This window comes from Lemur catta, chromosome 4 (assembly GCF_020740605.2).
Source record: "Lemur catta isolate mLemCat1 chromosome 4, mLemCat1.pri, whole genome shotgun sequence".
Classification (NCBI taxonomy): domain Eukaryota; kingdom Metazoa; phylum Chordata; class Mammalia; order Primates; family Lemuridae; genus Lemur; species Lemur catta.
Genome location: NC_059131.1, coordinates 7229109 through 7253714, shown reverse-complemented (window position 1 = coordinate 7253714; position 24606 = coordinate 7229109). Strand labels below are relative to the sequence as shown.

Sequence of the window (24606 nt, the reverse complement as noted above, 5' to 3'; positions counted from 1 at the left end):
CCCCTGTGCAGTTTCCCCTATTATTAACATCTTACAGATTTATGAATGAACCAATATTGAGACATTATTATTAACAAAAATCTATAATTTGTTCACTTTTTTTTTAGTTTTTACCTAATGTTCTTTTTATGTTTCAGGATCCCATCCAGGATATCACATTGCATTTAGTTACTGTGTCTTCTTAGGTTCCTCTTGGCTGTGACAGTTTCCTCATACTTTCCTTGCTTTTAATGCCCTTGACAGTTTTGAGGAATACTTGTCAGGTATATTATAGGATGTGGATGCTCCTTTATTGCAATTTATCTGATGTTTTTCTTACTAATTAGACTAGATGTCAGGCATGGTGGCTCACGCCTGTAATCCCAGCACTTTGGGAGTCTGAGGCAAGGGGATCACTTGAGACCAGGAGTTAGAGACCAGTCTGGGCAATGTAGGAAGACTCTGTCTCTACAAAAAAAAATTTAAAAAGTTAGCCAGGGGTGGTGGTGGACCCCTGGAGTCCTAGCTACTTGGGAGTCTAAGGTGGGAGGATTGCGTGAGTTTGGGAATTTGAGGTTACAGTAAGCTATGATCATGCCACTGCACTCCAGCCTGGGTGACAGAGTAAGACTCTGTCTCTTAAAAAAAAAAAAATAAATAAATGAGGATTATGGGTTTTTGAAAGACTACAGAGGTACAGTGCCATTTTCATATGTTGCCATATGAAAAGTATGTACTAATATATTATTTATGACTGTTGATGTTGACCTCAAGCATGTAATTTTGATTGACCATCTTTACTCTTGGAGAAGTCATTTTCAGAAATTTAAAAAATTCTTCTCTTGATACTTGCTGTTTAACAAGGTCATTATATTACAGATTAATTATTTCCAGTTGAAGGTTAGGTAGAAGAAGCTCCCCAGCTGCAAAGTTTAAATGGATTTGGTAATAAGGATATTTCCTTTGCACTTGCATTTGGTCCTAAAATGGTGCTGGAACTGTGGAACTAGTTTGAGCTTAGAAAATATATCTGCTGCAAATTTGTGTAGGAATGAAGATTTTGCTTCTTGTTTTTAACTTGTGATAGCATGGGAAGTATATAAAGCAGCTTATTGTTAATGTCATCAAATGATTGTAGTACAGTATAAGTTCTATATATAAGCACCGTTTTGCCTTGTAATTTTAGGTTGTATTAAGAAACATTATCAAGTCTATAGCAAAAGCTAATTTCCAAAGGTATTCAATATTTTGATAATAGTGGTTGAGGGCAGTTCTTGTTCAGACAAATTTCAGTCTCATCTCTGAGCTCAAATAGTTGCAATAAAATGTTACCACTGCTAAGCCATTGAACTGATGTGTGGTAGAGTGAGTCAGGATATTCACCTTTTATTTCTAACAAAAATTCCCAAAACTGATGATGACGGTTAAGTCCACAACAACAAATGACACCATTGACACTACTTATTTATTAATATGAGGGATTAAATTATTTTCTGTTTGGTACCTGTTGATCAATGCTATTAAATATAATGAGTAACCATAGACTTTAAACATCTTACATTTTCGCAAGCTTTGTAAATTTGTCCAACTAAGTTTTTTTCTGTTCTACAAATATTTTTATAACCATCTGTTGTTACACATCTTACCAGATTCGACTTCAGGTTGTACTGAATTAGTGTTTTCTCAACTTCTTTGAAAATATTCTTTCCATGCAGACTCTTCATAGAGGCTTTACTCCAGACTTAGCACTGACTCCTCTAGTAAGTAGCTACTGCACAGTATCAGTAACATCTGTTGACTCAAGAACCAAGGAAAACCACTCAGAATCATTTGCCTTGTTTTTACGTTGACTATTGATACTGCTCTCAGAGTCCTCAGCTCTTTGAGTAGCTGTTGTTGCTGAAAGACTAATCGTCTTTCAAATTAATTTTCTTTAGACACATTTTTTGGCTACTGCAGTCAAACACAATTTAATTAATTTACCATTGGTAAATGGATGGCTTTCCTTGCTTGTCTAACAAGTGAACCATCTGGGAACTTTCTTTGGTTTACTCTTACATAGGTTTGGCAAATTTTAACATTTTCCCATAATGAATTTTAATCTTTCAATTTTAAAGTAGTAAAACAGTGCAAACACACTTTGTCTTAGTCTGTTTTGTGTTGCTATAACAGACTGGGTAATTTAAAAGAAAAGAAATTTATATGTCGCCATTTTGGAGGCTGAGGAGTCGAATATCAAGGTGCCAGCATCTGGCATCTGAACTTTATATAAGTGAAATCATTGAATGTATCTTCTTTCGTGTCTACCTTTTTTGTTCCATGTTATGTTTATATGATTTATCCTTGTTGCTACAGTATATTAATTTCATCACTGTATTTTATTCCATTGTATGTATATAATGCAATTTATTGGTATATTTTCAAAATTGTGTTTGTTAGAAGTAATACTATCATCAGTATTCTTGTGCTTATTTCTAGTAGTTGTGTTCCTAAAAGTAGCATTTCTAGGTACTTATAATTAGTTGTAGTAGATGGGATCAGCTTGTTTTCCAGTGTGGCTAGAGCAGTTTCCTTTATAAATTCTCTTAGTCTCACATCCTTGCCAAAACTTGGTATTATCAGATTAAAAATTCTTCATCATTTTTGTGTATGCAAAGTGTTGTCTCACAGTGGTTTAAATTTACCTTTCTCTAATGAAGTGGAATACCTTTTCATATTTGAATATCCCATTTTGTGAAATACCTGTTAAGTTTCTTGCTTATTTTCCCATTAAGATGTCTGTCAATTAAAAAAAATTGATTAGTAGGAATTCTTGTTATTTATTTTGGAGATGAGCCTTTTGTGCATATTGTTACAAATATCTTCTCCTAAATGGTGACTTTCCTTTTTTTTTTCTTTTCAAGCAATCACAGACTTATAGGAAGGTTGGAAATACAAAGGACTTTGGACTTTTTCTGAAGCATTTGAGAGTAAATTGCTGACCTCATGCCCCATCACCCTCTGTCTTAGCTCAGGCTACTATAACAAATTACCATGGACTGGGTGGCTTAAACAACATTTTTATTTTTCACAGATCTGGAGGCTAGAATTCAGAGATCAGGGTGCCAGGACGACTGCATTTTTGGTGAAGGCCCTCTTCCTGGTTTATGGATGGTGGCCTTTTCATTGTATCCCTGCAGAGTGGAGAGCAGAGATAGGAAGCAAGCACTCTCCTGTCTCTTTATATAAGGGCACCAATCCTGTCAGGAGGACTCTATCCTCATGACCTTATCACCTTCAAAGGCCCCATCTCCAGATATCACATGGGGGTTTACGGTTTCACCATATGAATTTGGGGGAACTGAACACAAACATCTAGTCCTTGATAACCTCCTAGTACTTAAGTATGTATCTCCAGCAACCAAGGATGTTCTGCTTCATAGCCACAGCAACTTTCTTGGAAATGAGGATACCTACATTGATACATTACTGATTCATACTCAGACCCCATTGCAGTTTCACCAGTTGTCCAGTAATGTATTTTATAGCAAGAAGATCCAGTTCCAAATGACATACATTTATTTTCTTTCGGTTTGAACCTTTTCTCAGTCTTCCTTTGACTTGTTCCTTTTGGGCTCTGATATCCCCCACTAGGCTGCTCCTTTGCCTGGATGTCCTTCTTACCCTGCTTGGGCTTTGATACCCCATGTCGGCCATCCTCTTAACCTGAATGCTCCTTCCCCTTTTGTGCTCTGACACCCTCTGTGTGACTTACCTTCTGACTCCTTTTTTAAAGTATGTTTTGATGAATAGAAATGTACAATTTTAATGCAGTACAATTTAATCAAACTTCTATGGTTAATGGCCTTCTGTGTTCATTTAAGAAACTTTTCCTTACCTTTATGTCATGAAGATATTCGGATGTTATCTTTTTGACTCTATTTGTTGTCTGTTAGTCAGGCCTATCTTAGTCCATTAGAACTGTTATAACGAAATACCATAAACTGGGTGGGTTTATTTCTCAGAAATTTATTTCTCAAAGTTCTGGAGACTAGAAGTCAGAGATCAGGATGCCAGCACGACTGCATTTTTGGTGGGAAGTCCAAGATCAGGGCACTGCTAGATTTGTTGTCTGGTGAGGGGTTCGCTTTCTCGTAGATGGCCCCTTATCCTTATGTCCTCACATGGTCGAAGGGGGTGAATGAGCTCCTTTGGGGCCTGTTTTTTAAAGGTATAAGCCTTCATGACCTAATCACCCCCTCAAAGATCACTCCTCCTAATAACTTAGGATGATAGTGTTATCATACTATCATAAGTATTTCATATGAATTTTTGGAGGACATAAAACATTCACACCATAGCACCTATGATCAAACCAGAATTTTTAAATAGGGTGTTACTTAAGGATTAAATTTTATTTGTTTGCATGTGGATATTCAGTTGTTCCCACATTACGTAGTGGCAAAATTTCACTTTCCCCACTGGTATGCATTGCCTCCTTGTGTTGTAATTCAATTGTCCATATGTGCTTGGGTGTATTTTGGGGTTTTCTGTTCTATTCAGTTGTTTTGTCTGTTCTTGCTACCAGTAACACAGTGCTTTGATTAGCTTTGTTTAACTTGCTTGGTATTTATTGGAGCTTCTTAGAACCGTGGATTTATAGATTTCATCAAATTTGGGAAAATTTTGGCCATTATTGAAATATTTTTCTTCTCAGCTCCTGCCCCCTAGTCCCTCAGCCCCTTTCTGAGACTTCAATTACACATATATTGTCTGTTTATTTTGTCCACTGGGTAACTGATACTCTCTTTTACCTCCAAGTCTTTTATTTTTTTTCCTTGCCTGCTTTAGCTTTTATTGCTAAGTCGTTGAGTTCACTGACCTTTTCTTCTACTGTGCCCAGCCTAATGTCAGTCCCATCCATCTGGCGTCTTTCTCTCAGCAAAATTGTTTTGAGATTCATCCATGCTGTAATATATATCAATAATTCATTATTTTTTATTACCGACTGAATAGTTTTCCCTTGTATGGATATATTACAATTTGTTCATCCATTCATCTGTTGGACATTTGGGTTGCTTTCAGTTTTTCTCTCTTACAAGTAAAGCTGTATTATTAACTTGTGGATCAATTTGATTCTAGGAAGGCTTATTTGTAAGCTATATTAGGGTGGATTTAGAGTTGCCTTTACTGTGATGGAAAATATGTACAGTATTAGTATTTCTTTTGTGTTCTGGTAGCTATGTTTACCATTTTAACATGCACATTTGGATTTTTAAATTAATTTTACTGAGGTATAATAACTCAACTTTATACAACTTTATTGAGGTATACAATCTTTTTCTACATTTATAATAAACTTTTTTGAGGTATAATATGCATACCTTAAAATTCACCTGTTTTAAGTGTACAACTCAGTGATTTTTTAGGAAATTTACAGAATTATGCAGCCATCGCTACAATCTGATGTTAGAAGATTTCCACAATCCCAAAATGGTCATTCATACCCATTTATCATCATTTCCTGTTACCTTAGCCCTAGGCAACCACTAAGGTGCTTTCTGTCTCTATAGATTTGCTTCTTCTCAACATTTCATGTGAATGGAGTCAAACTATATGTTGTATTTTATATCTGGTACCTTTTCCTTAGCATACTGTTCTTGAAGTATTCACTTGGTAACATCTATCATCCTTCATTCCTTTTTAGTGTTGAATAGTATTCTGTTGTGTGGTGTGGTATAATAAAGAATGTATCTGGTCCTCTTTTTCTGGCACAAAACATCAATGCTCCTGGAATTTCCTGAATGATAGGAGTGTCTTTGTTATGCTAATGAGGTGACTCTAGTGGTCTCCTGATAGCTACCGGATCACTAGAAAGACCAAGTAGATAATTAGAGGATTGGGATTTCAGCTGCCAGACCTCCTGGGAGAAGAGAGATGGGGGCCTGGAGATAGAGTTTAGTCACTTAGCCAATGATTTAATTAATGATGCCTCTGTAATGAAGCCCCAGTAAAAACTTTGGACATTGATACTTAGTGGAGCTTCCTGGTTGGTGAACACGTTGATGTGCTAGTGTCAGGGGGGTGATGCACCCTGATTAAATGTGCAGAGGGCACAGAAGCTCTACAGTCTCTTCCAGACTTCACCCTTTGCGTATCCTTTATAATAAAACTGTAGTCATAAATATAGTGCTTTCTTGAGTTGTGTGACTCATCCTAGTCAATTGTTGAGCCTGAGGAGGTTGTAGGAACCCCTGAACTCGTAGCCAGTAAGTCAGAAATGTAGTGGCCTGGGGATCCCCAGCGTGCAGCTGATGTCTGAAATGAGGGCAGTCTCGTGGAAGACTGAGCTCTTCGCTTACAGGATCTGATGCCAACGCTGGATGGTTAGTGTCAGAATTGTAGTGCAGTACACCCAGATGGGGTGGAAACAGAGCATATAGATGTACCTCATTTTATGTTTACCAGTTAATGGACATTTGAATTGTTTCTAGTTTTTGGCTGCTCTGCTGCTATGAACTTCTACATACAAGTCTTTGGTAAATATATTCCATTTTTTTTAGGTAGGTACATAGGGGTGGAATCCTTGATTGCATGGTAATTTGTTTAACTTTTGAAGAAATTACCAAACTGTTCTCCAAAATGGCTGTGGCATTCTGCATTCTCTCTCACCAACACGATATTTTCTGTCTTTTAGTATAGCCTGTTCTGATGAGCGTGAAGTGGTATCTCATTGTGGTTTTATTTTTTTATTTATTTATTTATTTTTGAGACAGAGTCTCACTTTCTTGCCCGGGCTAGAGTGAGTGCCGTGGCATCAGCCTAGCTCACAGCAACCTCAGACTCCTGGGCTTAAGCGATCCTACTGCCTCAGCCTCCCGAGTAGCTGGGACTACAGGCATGAGCCACCATGCCCGGCTAATTTTTTTTTTTTTTTTGTATATATATTTTTAGTTGGCCAGATAATTTCTTTCTATTTTTAGTAGAGACGGGGTCTCACTCTTGCTCAGGCTGGTCTCGAACTCCTGACCTCGAGCGATCCACCCGCCTTGGCCTCCCAGAGCTAGGATTACAGGCGTGAGCCACCGCGCCCGGCCTCATTGTGGTTTTAATTTGCATTTCCCTAAGGACTAATGGTAGTGGAGCATCTTTTCGTGTGCTTATTGGCCACTCCTGTATCTTCTTTGGTGAAATGCCTATTCATATCTTTTGCCTTTATTTAAATAGATTTTTTTGTCTTATTATTGAGTTGTAGGAGTTCATATATTCTAGATATAAGCCCTTTGCCATATATATCATTTCTAAATATTTCCTCCCAACCTGTGGCTTATCTTTTTATTTTATTAATGGTATCTTTTGAAGCCAGAAAATTTTTATTTTGATGAAAAACTGCATATCAGTTTTTCATTTTGTCAGTTGTGTTTTTGGTGTTACATCTAATAAATCTTTACTTAATCCAAGGTCATGAAGATTTTCTCCTTCATTTTTTTCTAAGGTTTTTGTAATTTTAACTCTTAAATTTAGGCCTAGGATCCATTTTGAATTTATTTTTGACTATGGTGTGAAGTAGGGGTCTAAAAATTCATCTTTTTGCCTGTAAATATCGAATTTTTCAAGCACCGTTTTTTTAGAAAACACTATCTTTTCCCCTACTAAACTATGCTGGCACCTTTGTCAGAAAATTTTATTGATCATAGATACAAGGGTTCCAGTGATTTGTGTCTATTTCTATGCTAGTACTGTCTTGATTACTATAGCTTTGTGGTGAGTTTTTAAATTGGGAAATACAAGTCTTCCTACTTTGTTCTTGTTCAGTATTGTGTTGACTTATCTGGGTTCTTTGCATTTCCAAATAAATTTTAGGATCAGCTTGTTGATTTCTGGGAAAGATCCACTTGGATTTAGATAGAGATTGCTTTGACTATATTGATAGATTTGGGAAGAATTGCCATTTTGATAATATTGACTCTTCCAGTCTATGAACATGGGTGTCTTTCCCTTCCTTCCTTCCTTCCTTCCTTCCTTCCTTCCTTCCTTCCTTCCTTCCTTCCTTCCTTCCTTCCTTCCTTCCTTCCTTCCTTCCTTCCTTCCTTCCTTCCTTCCTTCCTTCCTTCCTTCCTTCCTTCCTTCCTTCCTTCCTTCCTTCCTTCCTTCCTTCCTTCCTTCCTTCCTTCCTTCCTTCCTTCCTTCCTTCCTTCCTTCCTTCTCTTCCTTCCTTCCTTCCTTCCTTCCTTCCTTCCTTCCTTCCTTCCTTCCTTCCTTCCTTCCTTCCTTCCTTCCTTCCTTCCTTCCTTCCTTCCTTCCTCCTTTCTTTTCTTTCTTCTTCTTCTTCTTCTTCTTCTTCTTCTCCTCCTCTCTCTCTCTCTCTCTCTCTCTCTCTCTCTCTCTCTCTCTCTCTCTCTCTCTCTCTCTCCCCCTCTCTCCCTCTCCCTCCCTCCCCCCCCTCCTTTCCTAGTAGGGAAAGGGAAGGGTGGGAGGAGGGGAGAGGACAGAAGGAGGCTATATCTTTTCTTTAATCATTTAAACACATACACACTGATAGACACACACACACATACTTTTTCTCAATTTGGTAACCAGCCTGATAATGCCTTTTCATCTCTTGCTTCCCTACATCCACTACCTTCCATTTTAAAATTACTGTGATTTTTCGCTTGACTATCAAAAAAGTGATTTTTGTGTGTTTTTCTAGATTCTTTATTTTTCCCTCTTTCTTATGTCTCACATAATCCTCTTACTTGAATTTATTTTGTCAAATGATATCCCTGAACAAGTTTTGCCATCTCATTTGCTTTCTAGTCTGCCATATTTTTGAATCAAAATTATTTTTCGTCAAAACTTTGAAGATACAGTTATGTTGTCTTTTGTATTTAGCATATTGGCTGTGAGTTTTGTTGTCAATATAATCTATCTTGTGTTTTTGGAAACTTAGGATTTTTCTCTTGGATTTATGAAAATTTAGCACTGGCTGTCTAACGTTTCCCTGTGTTTCATTTAGAGGTCTTTTCAGTCTTAGATTTTTAACTTTATTCATTTCCAGAAATTTTTGTTTATTTTTTCTTTTTCTTCTAGTCTGTTCTCTCTTTGTAGATCTGCTTTTAGATAGGTGTTGGAGCTTTTCTAACCTTGCTTTATATTTCATCGCTTATTCATGTCAGCCTACTGCTTAAATGATGCTGTATCTATAACACCTTTGATGGTATTGATTTTACATATTTAAAGCTGTTCTATTAAACATTTCCTTGTGTGTTAATTTTATTTCTTGAATTACTTTTCCTCTATTTCATGATGTTGGTTTTTCTCAAATGTTAATTGTTGGTTTTGTTCTATCTTTTCCCTGTTTGTCTGTGGAAGCCTTTTCTGTTTCCATTGCTTGCTTCCAGGAGGGGTGGGACATGTTGTTTGGTGGGATATACAGATATATTTTCTTGCGACTTTGTAGTTTCTCTGTTTTTCCTGGGGGCCAGTAGCAGGCTGGGTTGGTGTCTTATTTCTCTGGTCCCATGCCCCTCCTGTAGTGTGAGTACAGGTAACAGTGCCTCTTAGTGCTTACCAAAAGTAAGGTGATGGGGAGGGAGAGAGAAGAGTTAGTCCTGTTCCAAATATGGCTGCCAGTTACTCATTCTTTCCACTGGTGTGGGGCTTATTCCCTCGTCTACATCCCTTGAATCTAATATCTCTTAGATTTTTCTAAATTGCTCCTACCTCCTCAGCTCTTTTTTATGTGAGTTATGTGCAATAGTTTGTTTAATTTTTTTAAACTATGTTGTTATCACCTTCTATGCTACTTCTTTGTTTTAAATATTTCTATTTGAATGGTTTACTGTATTGTGGTCTCCAAGAGGGGACATATTCATCTATGCTTCAATAAGGTACCCATATAAAAATTTGTCTCATACTGTTTTTCCATTACACATATCCAAGTCTAAAATAGAAGATTTCATAAATTTAACTTAGTTTTGGTTATTAAATAGTTTGTCTTTTTCAGTAGTTGTGGTAGGTTTTAGTTTTTATTCTATTTATGGTGGTTTTTTTTTTTTTTAATTTTTTCCCTTTTCCTTTTGTTTTCCAGCTCTTTTATGCTTTTCAAGATGATAGGTACCTGTACATGGTAATGGAGTACATGCCTGGTGGAGACCTTGTAAACCTTATGAGTAATTATGATGTGCCTGAAAAATGGGCCAAATTTTATACTGCTGAAGTTGTTCTTGCTCTGGATGCGATACACTCCATGGGTTTAATACACAGAGATGTGAAGCCTGACAACATGCTCTTGGATAAACATGGACATCTAAAATTAGCAGATTTTGGCACATGTATGAAGATGGATGAAGTAAGTAAGCAATTTTTTTAAAGTGCTAGTTTTTGGGGAGCAAAAGTAAATGAAATACCTAAAATCAGAACTTCATGGTTTTGAACAAAGATAAATTTAATTTTTCTAACTGTGTAATAACTCAAACAAGATAATGCCAAATTAAAACATTTCATTCATCTAGCTGTAGAGTACTTAATTGGCAGATTAGCTGGACCTAAGAGAAATAAAAACTCAGCTGTTTTTATTATCTTCCTCATGGACTGTTGATAAGCATTTGCTACCAGTCAAAACTGGTTCATGTGTATAATGATATAGGTAAAGAAGTAGGACACAAAATCTAAATTATGGTACGTGGGTATTTCCACCACCATTGTTATTTCTGTGATTTTCCTTCTAAAAAGGAAGAAAGGTAAGGAAAAAAATTTACATTACTACCTTCTACCCCACCCCTGCCTGTATCAACCGTATAGAATAAATTTGGGGCCATCATCTATTGTGATACTTTACCTGTTGAACAATTTATATTATAATTAATAGGTTCAGTGACATTAACCTCATAGCTAATTATGATACTGATTTAGTTTGGTTAAAAATTTTATATGTCTTGCCCTTTTCTCTGTAAATGTACTATAAATCCTAGCAGTAATTCCTTATTGGGAGGGATCATGTTGGATCTAGGAGATCACTTGTAAATGTTAATATATATTGACAGCAAACTATATTTCATCTTTTGTGTGGTTTTCATAACCTTCCAGTATGCTTATATAGCTAATCTATTTCTTGTTAGTTATCTAGTCAAGACCTTTATTATAAATAAAGATAATTTTCTTTTCTCTTTACCTCAACTTATTCATGCCACCTATGCAACTTTTACTTTTATTAGTCATCCTACTTTCATCAGCATTCCATGTTCATCCAGGCTCAGGTGGTAATCCTAACTTGACTAGTCACTTTTCTAATATCATAATGCCTTTACTTATTCAGAATCTGTGCTATACTTTATAGGCCATTTTAGTCTACCCAGCTAAAACTTAACATCCCTTTACTTTTTTGGTCTTCTTGATAGGACTGTTACTATCTTCTGCAACCGTTACTCAGTGTTTAATATGTGGAGTATTTTATTGTACCCAAAGCTCCCTCTTGTGGTATTTAGCGTAATATAGTATGAAATGATTAACAGTGAAAGTTATCTTTAATGAAAATGAAGTGTGAAATAATTTTCAAATAGAATGCTAGACTTTTTTATGTTTATTGTACATAATATGTTTATGCACTGTACTTCCATGAATGTATTCTAATTTTAATTAAACCAAAAACTTTTGAGGGTGGATGGAGTGCAGAGAAATAAATCACACCATATGTTTTTAGGGAAGGTAAAGGTAGTTACGAAAAAAAAAAGGTATAGAGTATGAGAATATGGGAAACAGGATACAATATGGTATTTATAAAATAATTTTATGAGCATGTAATAAATACTAAAATCAGCTGTTGAAAATATCTTAAATTGTCTCTGTATAAGGCAAAAAATGGCTTATCTAATTTTGTTTACTGTTTTTCATTAAGGTGCAAATAGTTATATTTTCCTCTTTTCAGTTTTTGTCTCATTCTCTCTTTCCTCTCTTTAATAGATAACCAATTTAATGTGTTTAGCATATGCTTTTGCAGAGTATTAGTATAATATACATATATATTCTTCATTTGTATAAACAATATGTTGGTATGGATGCCATTTTGTTTACTTTGTTACTCAGCATTGTTTTTATGTATATCCCTGATAAATATAAATTAGTTCATTGCTTTGTTTCTGCTGCTTACTATGCCATTAGTATCTACGTATCAATTTATTATTCCCCTGGAGTTGGATTTCTGGTCACCTCCAGCTCCCTGCTACCAACAATATTGTCTCTAACATCTTCACATATGTCCCATGTGTATCCCGACAAGGATTTCTCTAGTATAAACTTAGAAGTGAAACTGCTGTATCAGAGGGTACATAAATAAGGAATTGCCTGATCTCCAGAATGGCTGCAAATGTTTATAACCTCTTACTAGTAGTGCATGAGAGACACTGTCTTCCCATATTCTCACTAACCCTTCTTATTATTCAGCTCTCTAAATGTTACCACTTCCATTGGTTTACAGTAGTATTTTTTCAAAATTGTGTTTATCTTATAACTAATGATAACAAACCTCTCTTCATATACTTGTCAGTCATTTCTGTTTTGTGAATTACCTGTGTATATCTTTTATCTTTTGACTTTGTGTATCTTTTAAAAATTGGCTTCTTGTTGATGTACAGAGCTTTTTTGTATAATCTAGATAGTGATTCCACAGATGCTGTTGTTAACATCTTCCAGTCTGCTACCCCACCATGCCTTTGTTTAAATAGAAATCTTTCATTTTGATATGGTCAGATTTTTTTAAAATACTGAACTTTAAAAATGCCGATTGTTTTACCCCAAACCTCCATTCTTCCAACAAACTAATACTGAGGATGATTATATAATTTAAAGAACAGAAGTGTTTCCTTAAAAACTATAGTATATAGAATTGATAATTTTATATTAGTTTTATTAATATGAATAGTTTATTTATTATAAGTTTCAGGTTATTGCTTTGTTTGCCTTGTTTGATTATTGTTGCTATAGTGAAGCCATTAGAAATGTTTATAGTTTCATTCTCATTTCCCTATAGAAGGAATTGGCAAACTAGAACATAAGGGCCAAATCTGGCCTATGGCTTGGTTTGTACAGCTTATGTGCTAAAAATGATTATTACGTTTCTAAAGGGTTGTTTATAAAAAGAAGAAAAATATGTGACAGAGACTCTATGTGGTCCATAACAAAATATTTGCAATCTAGCCCTATATAGAAAAAAATTTGCCAACCCTTAATCTATAACATAGATGTAGATGCTTGAATCATTTTTCAGCTATCCTGGCTTCCTATAAAATGTTATGCCTTGGATAAAAATAGAAATAAAATATAACTATAAAATTAAAACTTACAAGGACTAAAATAATTTGTTACTGTCACAGAAAAAAGTAATGGTGTCTCATTAAGTTCTATTATTGGCAAATCATGGGTGACACAATTTTCTGGGTGCTGTTGCTGTTACTCTGTCTCTCTCGGAAAAAGAACCTTATCTGGCTGTAAATGAGAGTTACATTATACTATGTTTACATCTAGATGTGTCTCAATGACAGCTGAGAACTACTGCTATTTTAAATTGTCTACATTGATCATATATGTTGGGCTTATGCTTTGCCTGTCGCCCATTTCATAGCAACCTTTACCACCTTTTAAGGCACATGATACGCTGGTATTTTAAATTACATGAAGATAACATAAGATTTTATCCATTAATGTTCTGGTGTATATCAGTTGATTAAATTGAGGTTGTGATTTTTCAGAGGCTAACTTTATTAACAATTTATGTTAATGTTCTCAGCCTTTCTACAAGTGACATCAATTTTAAAAATATACATGTTTCAGAAACTTATGAAAATAAAAATTGGTACTTAGCAGGGATAACTGGGATAATCCAGGTAGGCAGCTTTGTGTGGCTGTGGGTACTGCAGCATGGCAAATGGGATTCTAAATTAGGTGTTTTTTAGGTAGAATCTAAGAATAAGCAGGCCTGCATTAGCCAAGAACCCTTGTGAGGCATGGGGTATGCATCTGTGAAGAGAATGAGCAAGGGATCATTTTCAGTTTTTAAAATAGACTGAAAAGCTTCCTGCCTGTGCAGCAAACTGAAGCTTTGAATGCTTCTGATACTTAAAAATTCCACTTATAAATTTTCTTTCCCTTTTCTTTTTATAGGAAGCATTTTAATAGTTTCTTAAACCAACTCTTAAGATTTCTCATTGGCCAGTTTTGTGTTTTTAGTAAATTTTCTCAAGTTATGATATTTTGTCAATGATAAAACATCAGATATATTAATATTTATCTAATATACCTTTAATCTGATACATGTAAAAAATTTGAGAAACCTTTGAAAAGCCATACCTGATTATCTTGCTATCCAGTTTAAAACCCTTCAGGAGGTTTCTGTCACCTACTGAGTAAGGTTCAAACTTCTTGGCTTGTCCTGGTAAGGCTCTTATGATGAATGACCCCTGCCTGCCTCTCATCCTCATTGTCTATTGTGAAGTAGTACTTATGGCTCAGAAGTCTTGAGTCACCTTTAGTTCTTTTTATACTGTGGTATTCTGTGATTCCTGGCTTGTGTACATACATACATGGTATTTAATAGTCTCCGTGGCAAATTCCTACCCATATTTTGAAACTCAGTCCAATATTTGCAATTTTGTGAAGGCTTCTTAGGTTGGCTCCTGTGTCCTTTCAACATGGCCCCCCTTTAGGAACATTTTCTTATTTTTGACACTGTAAGGTGTTGAAGACTTAAATTTTCTCTGTCTCAGCCCTGGAATCAGCTACTTCTTCAAGAAGCTCTGAATTTTTTTTTTGTTGTTACAGAATGGTATTTAGAAATAAGTGTTTTGGTGCTAGGTGTGCTCATTGCTCGAGTGTCATTACTTCTAGGCCCTGTCAGAAGATGGAGTTAGGACGTTTATATTGTATATACTACATATGCAGTAAACCACATGTACACACATTTATATTTAATATTTTATCTGCATATATAGTATATTAAAAATCACAAGTTCATACTGATACTTCTGATTCAAGTCCAACACCAGGTTTTATTCTAGTCTTCCTTCTTTTTTGTAATTTCTTTCATGAATAGTGAAAAACTTGACTCTCATTATCTACAGTATATTTACTTGTTCAACCCTAGTATACACATAAAATTATTTCAGAATTGCCAATTCCTACCCCTGTGACAAACAGATTTGCTAAGTAAAATGTATTATTTTTATATACTTCTTTTTGTTTTTTGTCTTATAGTATCCCATTAGGATACTGTTTTCCAAAGTTACTTAAGTTCTTTTCTTCCTACCCCATTCGGTGTGATTATGTTATTCATTTATAAAACAGATTCATTTCTTACTTTTTATATTCTGTTAGGTCCTTAAATATGAAATGTCCAATTTTGAATCAAAAGTGTAGTTTATTATGTCTCGAACAAGGAGTGCAATTAGTCAAGTATGCGCCTAACCTGTTGACACAGTTTTGCTATCTTAATGGTAGCTTGCTTATGCCAGTAGTGAAGAAGCCTGGAGAGTGAGTGGTGATGAAATCGCAAAAGGTGTTTTCTACAGACTGTTGAAAATTGAGTAAGTTTCCTTGCAAGAAGTGGCCCAAAGCCTGGAAGAAGTGGAGTAGTCAGTTGGTGCAAGGTCTGGTGAATATGGTGGATGACAGAGAGTTTCCAAGTCCACTCTCTGTAGTTTGAGCAGTGTTGTTTGTGTGACATGTGGTTGAGCATTGTCTTGTGAGAGGATTGGCCTGTCTCTATTGACTAATCTTGACTGCTTGCTTGCATCCTTGTTTCGTCCAGTTGGTTGCAGTACACACCCGCTATAATCAGTTGACCAGATTTAATGAAGCTGTAGTGGATAATACCAGCGCTGGGCTACCAAACAGACACCATTGGGGTTTTCTTGATGTATGTTTGGTTTTTGACTGTCTTTTGGTACTTCATCTTTATCTGACCATTGTGCTGAATGCCTGCGATTGTCAAAAGAATCCATTTTTCATCCCACATAACAATACAGCGTAGAAATGGTTTGCCTTTATGTCATGACAGCAAAGAAAGGCAAGCTTTGAAGTGATTTTTCTTCTGACGCTCATTTAATTCATGCAGAACCCATCTATCCAGCTTACCTTGCTGATTTGTTTCAAATGGCCTAATGTTGTTGGAATAGTAACATCAAACCTTGCTGTTGATTCACGCATAGGTTGAGATGGATTTGCTTCCACCACAGCTTTCAGCTCATCATTATCCACCTTGGTCTCAGGTCAGCCACATGGCTCACTTTCAAAATTAAAATCACCAGAACAGAACTTCTCAAACCATCAACATACTGTGCATGCAATTAGCCACATCCTTTCCAAACACTTCTTTTGTTTTGAAGTCTAATTTCTATGGATATATGTCAAATGAAGAAATTTTCTTTACTGCAATAAGTCTGTATTAATTTTTCTCCCAACAGAAGTCTAAACTATAGTATAGTCTATGAAACAATTAATTGCATCCCCCTGCTTTTTGAAGTCAGGCACTTTCTTGTTCATCATTCATTTTTGTAATAATCCACACAAAGCATGACTCCCGTAGTTTGCTTAATTATTTCTATAAAATTTATTTTTTAAATTTATATTTAAATGAAAATGAATTCTGTATTTGCTGTAGACTTGGGAAAATAAAATCATTGAGTTATTTCTGCCAGTTTGTGATTGAATGAAAAGAGAAAAGATTGTTTTTGAAATTAACATCCCATGTTTAACACGTTTTGTAGCACTTAAATAAAAACATTTACATAAATTATGTTTACAGAATACGTTACCCTTCCTTTTTCCAAGATGGTTGTAATACTTAATAGTTTGGTAGTTTTTATAGCTTCTGTATGAGGAGTGTGGGTAACACATGCTTTACTGGGCAGATAAAGGGAATAAAGGGCATTTAAATTAATCCGTAAAATCATTGCGGGTTCGATAGAGCTGGAGGTGAATGTATTATGTAGAGTATTATGTAGCACTATACTACTATAGTGATTTATTTTGTAGCATGTGCACATACACATCATACACACACATAACATACACACAACCATGATGGTTATTGTCCTCATCAAAATGACATCACATAGGGATTATCTTATTACCTACTGAAGGTAAACACAGGTAAACATTTTTTAAAATCATTTTGCCAAATATATTGATGCCACAGCTGCATATTTCTAAATATGTAGCTTGGAAGTGTAGCTTGTAGTTTTAAACTTTTAAGTTGTTTTAATTTAAACATTTGATTGATTTCTTCATTTTTTTTCTTGATAATATAAGAACCATTTCTTTATATTCAACTGGGGCCCTTTGTCATCTTAGTTGCTTCAGTTTATTTTGGGAATATGAAAGCTTTCTTTAATGATTCTTTTCTTTTCTCCAGGTCAGGTGCCCTCAGACCACATTTTGTACTTCTCTTATAGCCAGTTTTTAATGTAAGAAATAAGAAAAAGAAACAAAGTTGTTGATTTGCATGGAATCTCCGTGGAGTTTACCACCTTTTCTTTCATTGATGGAGCCTCCTGTGTTTTAGAGTTATCTCCCATAATCCAGATATTTTTATGCATTTTGTAATGTATTCCCTGTATCCCAAAGCCATGTCAGCAGTTAAGTTCTGTTGGTAGCAATATATAGTCACTGTGTGTCTAATAATAAATGAATTAGTTGCATTTATATGTGTGTGTTTTTACACTGATCTGTTTTTCTTTATATCTTCTATTTACCCAGACAGGCATGGTGCACTGTGATACAGCAGTTGGAACACCTGATTATATATCACCTGAGGTTCTGAAATCACAAGGGGGTGATGGTTACTATGGACGAGAATGTGATTGGTGGTCAGTAGGTGTTTTCCTTTTTGAGATGCTAGTGGGTAAGTAAATATTTTAACTTGTTCTTTCTTTCAGAACCCTTCTCATAACACTTTAGTTCAGTCAAGAATTTGAGAATATAATGAAATTAATTGCCTGTTCCCTGGGAAAATATTGGAATTTCTGGAAACTTTGAATTAATAGTATTTGATATGACAGATTGTTAACTGGAAAATTAATATCAAGCCTGATACTGGCATAATGATTGAATAGAATAAGTAGAACGTGGGAAAAAAATTGAAAGTATATTGCTAGGAAATATTTCTCCAGTAGACCATTTTGAGTTTAGAAAATATTGGAATAAGAAGCTTACAACTTCAGTGGGCCTCCATTCTAGGATTCTTTTTATCAATTGTATTTGTTACAAATATTTTTAAATATATGACTTAATACTTGTTCTAATAATAATAGAGAACTAAAAATACTCTTTAGTTTCTATAATTGTTATATAACTGATTTTGCAAACTGTATTCCTTCTATTTACTACTTGTATATAAATTTTGTTTGTAATTCCAGTGGATTGAATCATAAATATAGTTACTGACTGCTTAATTGTCAAGATAAATATATTTTATAATATTCAGTTTTTAAAAGCTCAGAGGCAAAATGAATTATTTGTTTTACTTTGACCAAGTCAAAATTTGAAAGGCTGAAGTATTTCAAACTTTCTTTACATGGTAGATTTTATTCCTTAGCTTTCCCATCCCAGAATACTAGGTCACAAAAATATCTTCTGGCTAAGGAATCCAATGCCTGAATTACGTGGAATGGGGATGAGGGGAAAAAATGTAGCTAATCTACTTTCCAAGGCTTGTGTAATACAGCTGATAACATTATATAGAATGGCTTTAGATTTGAAAATATATTTTTGGAGTTAAGGAATTTATTTTCTAGAAGATGACCCCAAAAGAAATTGGTAGTATGGAATCTGTGTGATTATTGCTAAAAATTCAGAAATTTTTGGTAAATTCTGAATTTAAGTAATAATTACTATGGAACTTTTTTGTGGCATAAATTGCCTTCTCTCGGTGACCATCCCGTGCATTGATCTTGTTATCCTTAGTTTCATGTCATGGTATGACCTGCTTTGTTTTGGGGCTTTGTCTTTGTAGTGAGTCTCTTTGTATATACCATGTGGTTCCCTGTAGCTGTCTGTTGTCCCATCTCTGGCCTGATCTGATGATGCATGAGGTTGTATCTTGTGATATTTTGAAAGTAGAGTATATTTTGTTAGACCCTCCTTCTAGGGATTTTGAAAATAAGCTACTTTGGAGGAAGCAATTGGGCTCATTTGAAGAGACCATTTGAATTCCTACTGCTGTTTTTAACTTTGAGAACTGAATTTAGAATTTGAATGGCAACAATTTGCAGTGTTCTAAGACTATAGCGTGCTTGCTCAGGTTGGTTGGCACTAGAGTGCATTTAAAGGGTTCTCAGTTAAAAATGGCACTGGGACAATCTTGAATTCAAAGCTTTCCTCCACACACCCCACCTTTGAAAATAAACAGAAAATAACTACCTGAATACCCCTTTTGAAGTTTTGGATTTCCTGATTTGGGAAAGTCTGATTTTCATTAAAGTTACTTACAGTATAGGCATACTGGCAGGACCTTTAACCCTTGCGGCTTTAGATGAGTACTGGCCAAAATGGTGCCTTTGGCTTTTTCTATCTTTACACTTGCTTGAGTGCCTGTTTATCAGTCATTAACCTGCAGGAACACTGCATTGGGAGACCATTTCTGCCCTTTTCAATTCTAGATGTTTATCATCTTAAGTCCCATGTTACCTCTCTGGGCCCAGCTTCCTCCTATGTAAAATAATAAAGCTGGTCCAACTGTTAGAGCAGCACTGTCCAGTCTGTCATGATGGAAATGATTTATATCTGTGCTGTTCAGTGTGATAGCCACTGGCCACATCGATCACTTAAAATGTGATAATGTAACTAGGGAACTGCATTTTTTCATTTAATTTAATTTCACTTTAACTTTAAATTGCCACATATGGCTAATGGCAACTGCATTGTATAATACAGCTCTAGAGAGTAATTTCAAAATGCTGATCCAGCTCAAGTATTGAAGAACTCTGACTGATCTGACCCTACTTATTAAATCTTTCTCTTGAACTATTTAGTAAATTATTTTATATTTAAATATTAGATGAAAAGTGTTTAATTTGCATTCTCTATCTCAGTATCTTCTTTCTTGAACTTTTAGGGGATACTCCCTTTTATGCAGATTCACTTGTAGGAACATATAGCAAAATTATGGATCATAAAAATTCACTGTGTTTCCCTGAAGATGCAGAAATTTCTAAACATGCGAAGAATCTCATCTGTGCCTTCTTAACAGATAGGTAATGTACATTGAATTTCTTTGGAGAAAAGCCCTTTTACGTGTAAATTTGTAGAAATAAAAGCATATCTAACTTATTTACATATGAAATGATTCCCTTTCTCTCATTATCGAAGTTGCATTTAATTTTGGATTAGCCTTTTCCTATTGCTAAGCCTGGTGTTGGGTCGCCCTGCTCCTTTTTTGTTTACAGCCCAATTGTAAATCTAACTCTAACCTTAACCCTCATGTCTAAAAAGAAAAAATAGAATTTAGTGGAATAATGCAGTTGAAAGAAATAAAACTTTTATATTATTGACATTTTACCCTCTCAGATGATAAATCCATATAACTCTTGATGGTACAGCTTTTGAGAGGAGAGCGTTTCGTGTAGATAAGTACACAACTATGTTTCATTTGGGAGTACCTCCTGCCCAACCCTTTTTTATTTGCATTTGAATATGAACAAATCTGTCCTGGAAATTCTGTATTTTTAAAAACGAAATAGATAAAGGTGTAATAACTTGCATCAAAAAGTAAAGCTAAAAAGCTATGTGATTTTTCTTCTTGGTCTTTCTATTCAATTTTTTTTCTGATGTCCTATTTTATATTTTTGATAGGAGTCATCTTGTCAAAGGATCAACACATGCAAGAGGGTGCTTATGCCCCAGTCCAAACTTTTACTCATCAGCTTTGTGACCTTGGGAAATTATTTTACTTTGGGGGGAGATAATTTTACTCATCCATAAACAATGGGCTCAAAATAGATAACTAAGGACATTTCTGCCTCTAACATGCTATGATTCCTCAGCACATCTTCTTGTTTATTAAGCTAGTTGCTGTTACAAGCAGTATTGCAGTAACGGTCCTCATATATTCATCTTTGCATATTTTTTACAGGGTAAAATCTTAAAGGTGGAATTCTGGGATACATATTTTAAAATTGAGTGATATTATAAATTTGAAGTTGCAATGCTAAACTCAAAGTACAATGGAAGTGATGATTTCTTTATTAAGACTTAGAGATCCAGAGATGTTATCTTTGAAAAGGAGGAGAGATGTTATCTTTCTAGAGTAGGCAAGGAGTAGCTTAGCCTGTACAATGTTTGATACGGGTACTAAATGGGATTGGTGGGGATGATCACAATTTGTACTGAATTATAAATTATAAAGCAGGATACAAGCCATATGTTAATGAAAAGAGTACTATTTATGAAAGGTTTGTTTTTAGCAATTTTTAAAGTCTGTAGGTTTTCCTATTTATGTTGAACACAGTTCCAGAGGCTTTCTGTGTTCAACATAAAACAGATGCTCTCTTTTCCCATGCCATCTTCACTGAAGACTCAGAGGGTCAGAGAATGAAATTCTTAGTAACATTTTTCTTGTATTCAGAATTATAACTTTAATATAAATGTTGTATAAATGGGATAGAATTTATCAGAGTAAATATATGGATAGCTCCAAACATAATATATGGCTTTTTTTTAATTTTGGGGACAGGGTCTTGCTCTGTTGCCTGGGCTAGACTACAATGGCATTGTTGCAGCTCACTGCAACCTCAAACTTCTGGGCTCAAGCATTCCTCTTGCTTCACCCTCCCAAGTAGCTGGGACTATAGGTGCACATCACCATGCCTGGCTAATTTTTGTATTTTTCGTGGAGATGGGGTCTGGCTGTGTTGTCCAGGCTGGTCTTGAACTCCTGGCATCAAGCAATCCTCCCACCTCGGCCTCCCAAAGTGCTAGGATTATAGGCATGAACCACTGTGCCCAGCCTACAATGAGTGTTTTATGGAAGGGGAGAGATTTTTAAAATAATATTTATATTAGGGAGGTTTTGAGTAACTCTTCTATGACAAAAGTTTAGACCTGTATATCTTTACATCCTGAAGTTAGTGGGTCATGTGGTTTTGGCACATACAAGTGAGTTTTTTTACTTGAAAGTCTCCTGTGTACTTTCATCTGATGCAAACACAGGTGGAAACATATTTTACTTTTCCATGATATTTATTTCATCACAGTCTGTCTAAAGAGATGATACTAAAAAATTGGGATTGCTTATTTTTGAGAAACATTTAAGCTGAAGCTTTTCATAAAAATATCTCATTAATTTGTGATCTTTATTTTGATTAAACTGTTAAGAGTTAACATTTTTATTTTTTATAATTTTTATAATACAATCTCTGCGTTGTTTAGGGAGGTACGACTTGGGAGAAATGGGGTAGAAGAAATCAAACAACATCCCTTCTTTAAGAATGATCAATGGAATTGGGATAACATAAGAGAGAGTAAGTTAATAAATCTAAATATTTCCATTCCATCACATTTTATATCTCATAAATTGGTTCTTTTTTTGAAGTAACAAGCATGTTTGATGTACTTACTGCTAACTCATTTTTAAATTGAGAGATTTCATTTCAAATTCGTTCTGTGGCAATATTCATAACTAAATATTTCCTCAATATCTTAGTAAATTAATGTATATTTATTAGCAATATTACTTAATACTTTTGTAATAAACATATATTTCTTAATTTGCCAAGTTAAGTTTTGTATATATAATTTTCAGAATGGAGAGAATGTAATCCTTCAAATTGAATGTGTTTGAATTGATAAATCAGCAATTAATTATTTATGGAGACCATACTCTAGTAAATATTAATGCTAGGATAAGCATAGTAATTCATTTTTAGTCTGTGTATATGTGACATTGATTTATTTTAAGGGTAAGGAATATTTTTATCTAAAAAATGGGGAAAACTGAGGACTCTAAAGAATTATATGCAAGTTATCAGTGCTTGTAATTTTTAACACCTAGAATAATATCATATTACTTTGCTTGTTTAATTGATTATATTTAAAACTGATCTAATATGGCAATAAATTACTTATAAAATTTTAATTCTGTGAAATCATAAAATGGAAGATATGTTGCTAAAATATTATATAACAAATCATAATGGTATAATCATAATATATTAATCTGTTATAATTAAAATAGTCGGGTGGCTTATATCTTACATGTTGGTTATGAATGAAACAATTCATTTCTTTTCTTTTGATAGCGGCAGCTCCTGTAGTACCTGAACTCAGCAGTGACATAGACAGCAGCAACTTTGATGACATTGAAGATGATAAAGGAGATGTAGAAACCTTCCCAATTCCTAAAGCTTTTGTGGGAAATCAGCTGCCTTTTATAGGATTTACCTACTACAGAGAAAATTTGTATGTGATTTATTTGTTAAATTTTATTGTTTTTGGAGTCTAGCTATAAGATGTATCTTATTTTGAGACTCAGTTATGAAAGATGAAGTATTATTTTTTCAAAAGGACTATTAGAAGAATTATTCTTAATTTTCATTATTTCTGAATATTATATGATATTCATTTACACATGATTGCAAGGCATTGTTCCATATGCTTTTGGGGATATGGAATAAGAACAAATACTTGCTTCTCAAGGAGCTTGTCAATTCATGAAGGATATAAGAGAATTATATAGTCATAACAAAGGGTAAAATGTGACAGTTGCCTTAAGAAAGATGCCAAGAGAATCTGAGATGGTTTGGAAGAAAAATGAAAGTTATATCTCTTTTGGGTGGGAGCAGGGAGAAGTCAGGTAAGACCTCTCAGCAAGAGAGGTGGCATTTTAGCTGAACCTAATGATCAGAAAGGGTTTTGAGTGGCTGAGATTGAGGAGGTGAATAGTGGAAGCAACAGTTTGGAATGTAAGCATACATTGGAAGCGGACTACACAACAGTTCAGTCCAGTAGGGCTCAAACATACAGAATGTGCTATTATATTATGACTGTTCGAAGGACTTGATGAGACTGTGTGATTTTCTTGCTTATAATCTCTGCATCTAGCACCAAGCCTGGAACAACGTCATTCAATAAAAATTGTTTGACTAAAGTGAGTATTGGATATAAGATTAGAAAATATATTGGAGTTGGATTTAGGGGACAAATAATGCAGCAGATGATTGTTGTGTGCTCTGCTAAGGGACATTTGACTGACAGGCAATGAGGGACCACTGAAAACTGTTAAATATAATAGTTGAGTATGAGGCATTAAAGACATTTGAGAAACATATTTGACAAGCCTTTGATACATCCATGTATGTAATGATCAGAGAGACTGACAGTTATAATTTCCCCAGGACTGAGCAGTTTCCCAAGATGGGGCTTGGGACTTTCATATTAAAACCAGGAAAATCCCAGGCAGGGTGAATTGGTCACCCTACTAATGATAAGGTTCCAAAAACTTCTGTAATATTGACCAAAATGAGGATATCAGTTCCAGAAGAAACCCAAGGCTGTTTATAGGCAGTGGGGAAGGACCCAGTTGAGAGGGAGAAGTTGACAGTAAAATAGAAGTGATGATGATATATTAAGACTGGGAGATGGGCTGGGCGCAGTGGCTCACTCCTGTAATCCCAGCACTTT

At 34.9% G+C, this 24606-nt stretch overlaps 1 protein-coding gene across 5 annotated transcripts in view; it reads left to right on the top strand.

Moving 5' to 3' along the window:
• The window catches only part of ROCK2 (Rho associated coiled-coil containing protein kinase 2), a 122315-nt gene that overhangs the window by 60183 nt on the left and 37526 nt on the right, over window positions 1-24606 (top strand). For all 5 annotated transcript variants that reach the window (XR_006734622.1, XR_006734623.1, XR_006734624.1 and 2 more), the window contains 5 exons: window positions 10031-10291; window positions 17689-17833; window positions 20045-20183; window positions 22357-22448; window positions 23226-23385. Coding sequence is in view for 2 of the 5 variants with exons in the window: in XM_045549044.1 (XP_045405000.1) it covers window positions 10031-10291; window positions 17689-17833; window positions 20045-20183; window positions 22357-22448; window positions 23226-23385 (797 nt within the window). In the remaining 3 variants the exon portion in view is untranslated. The remainder of the gene's footprint in view (window positions 1-10030; window positions 10292-17688; window positions 17834-20044; window positions 20184-22356; window positions 22449-23225; window positions 23386-24606) is intronic.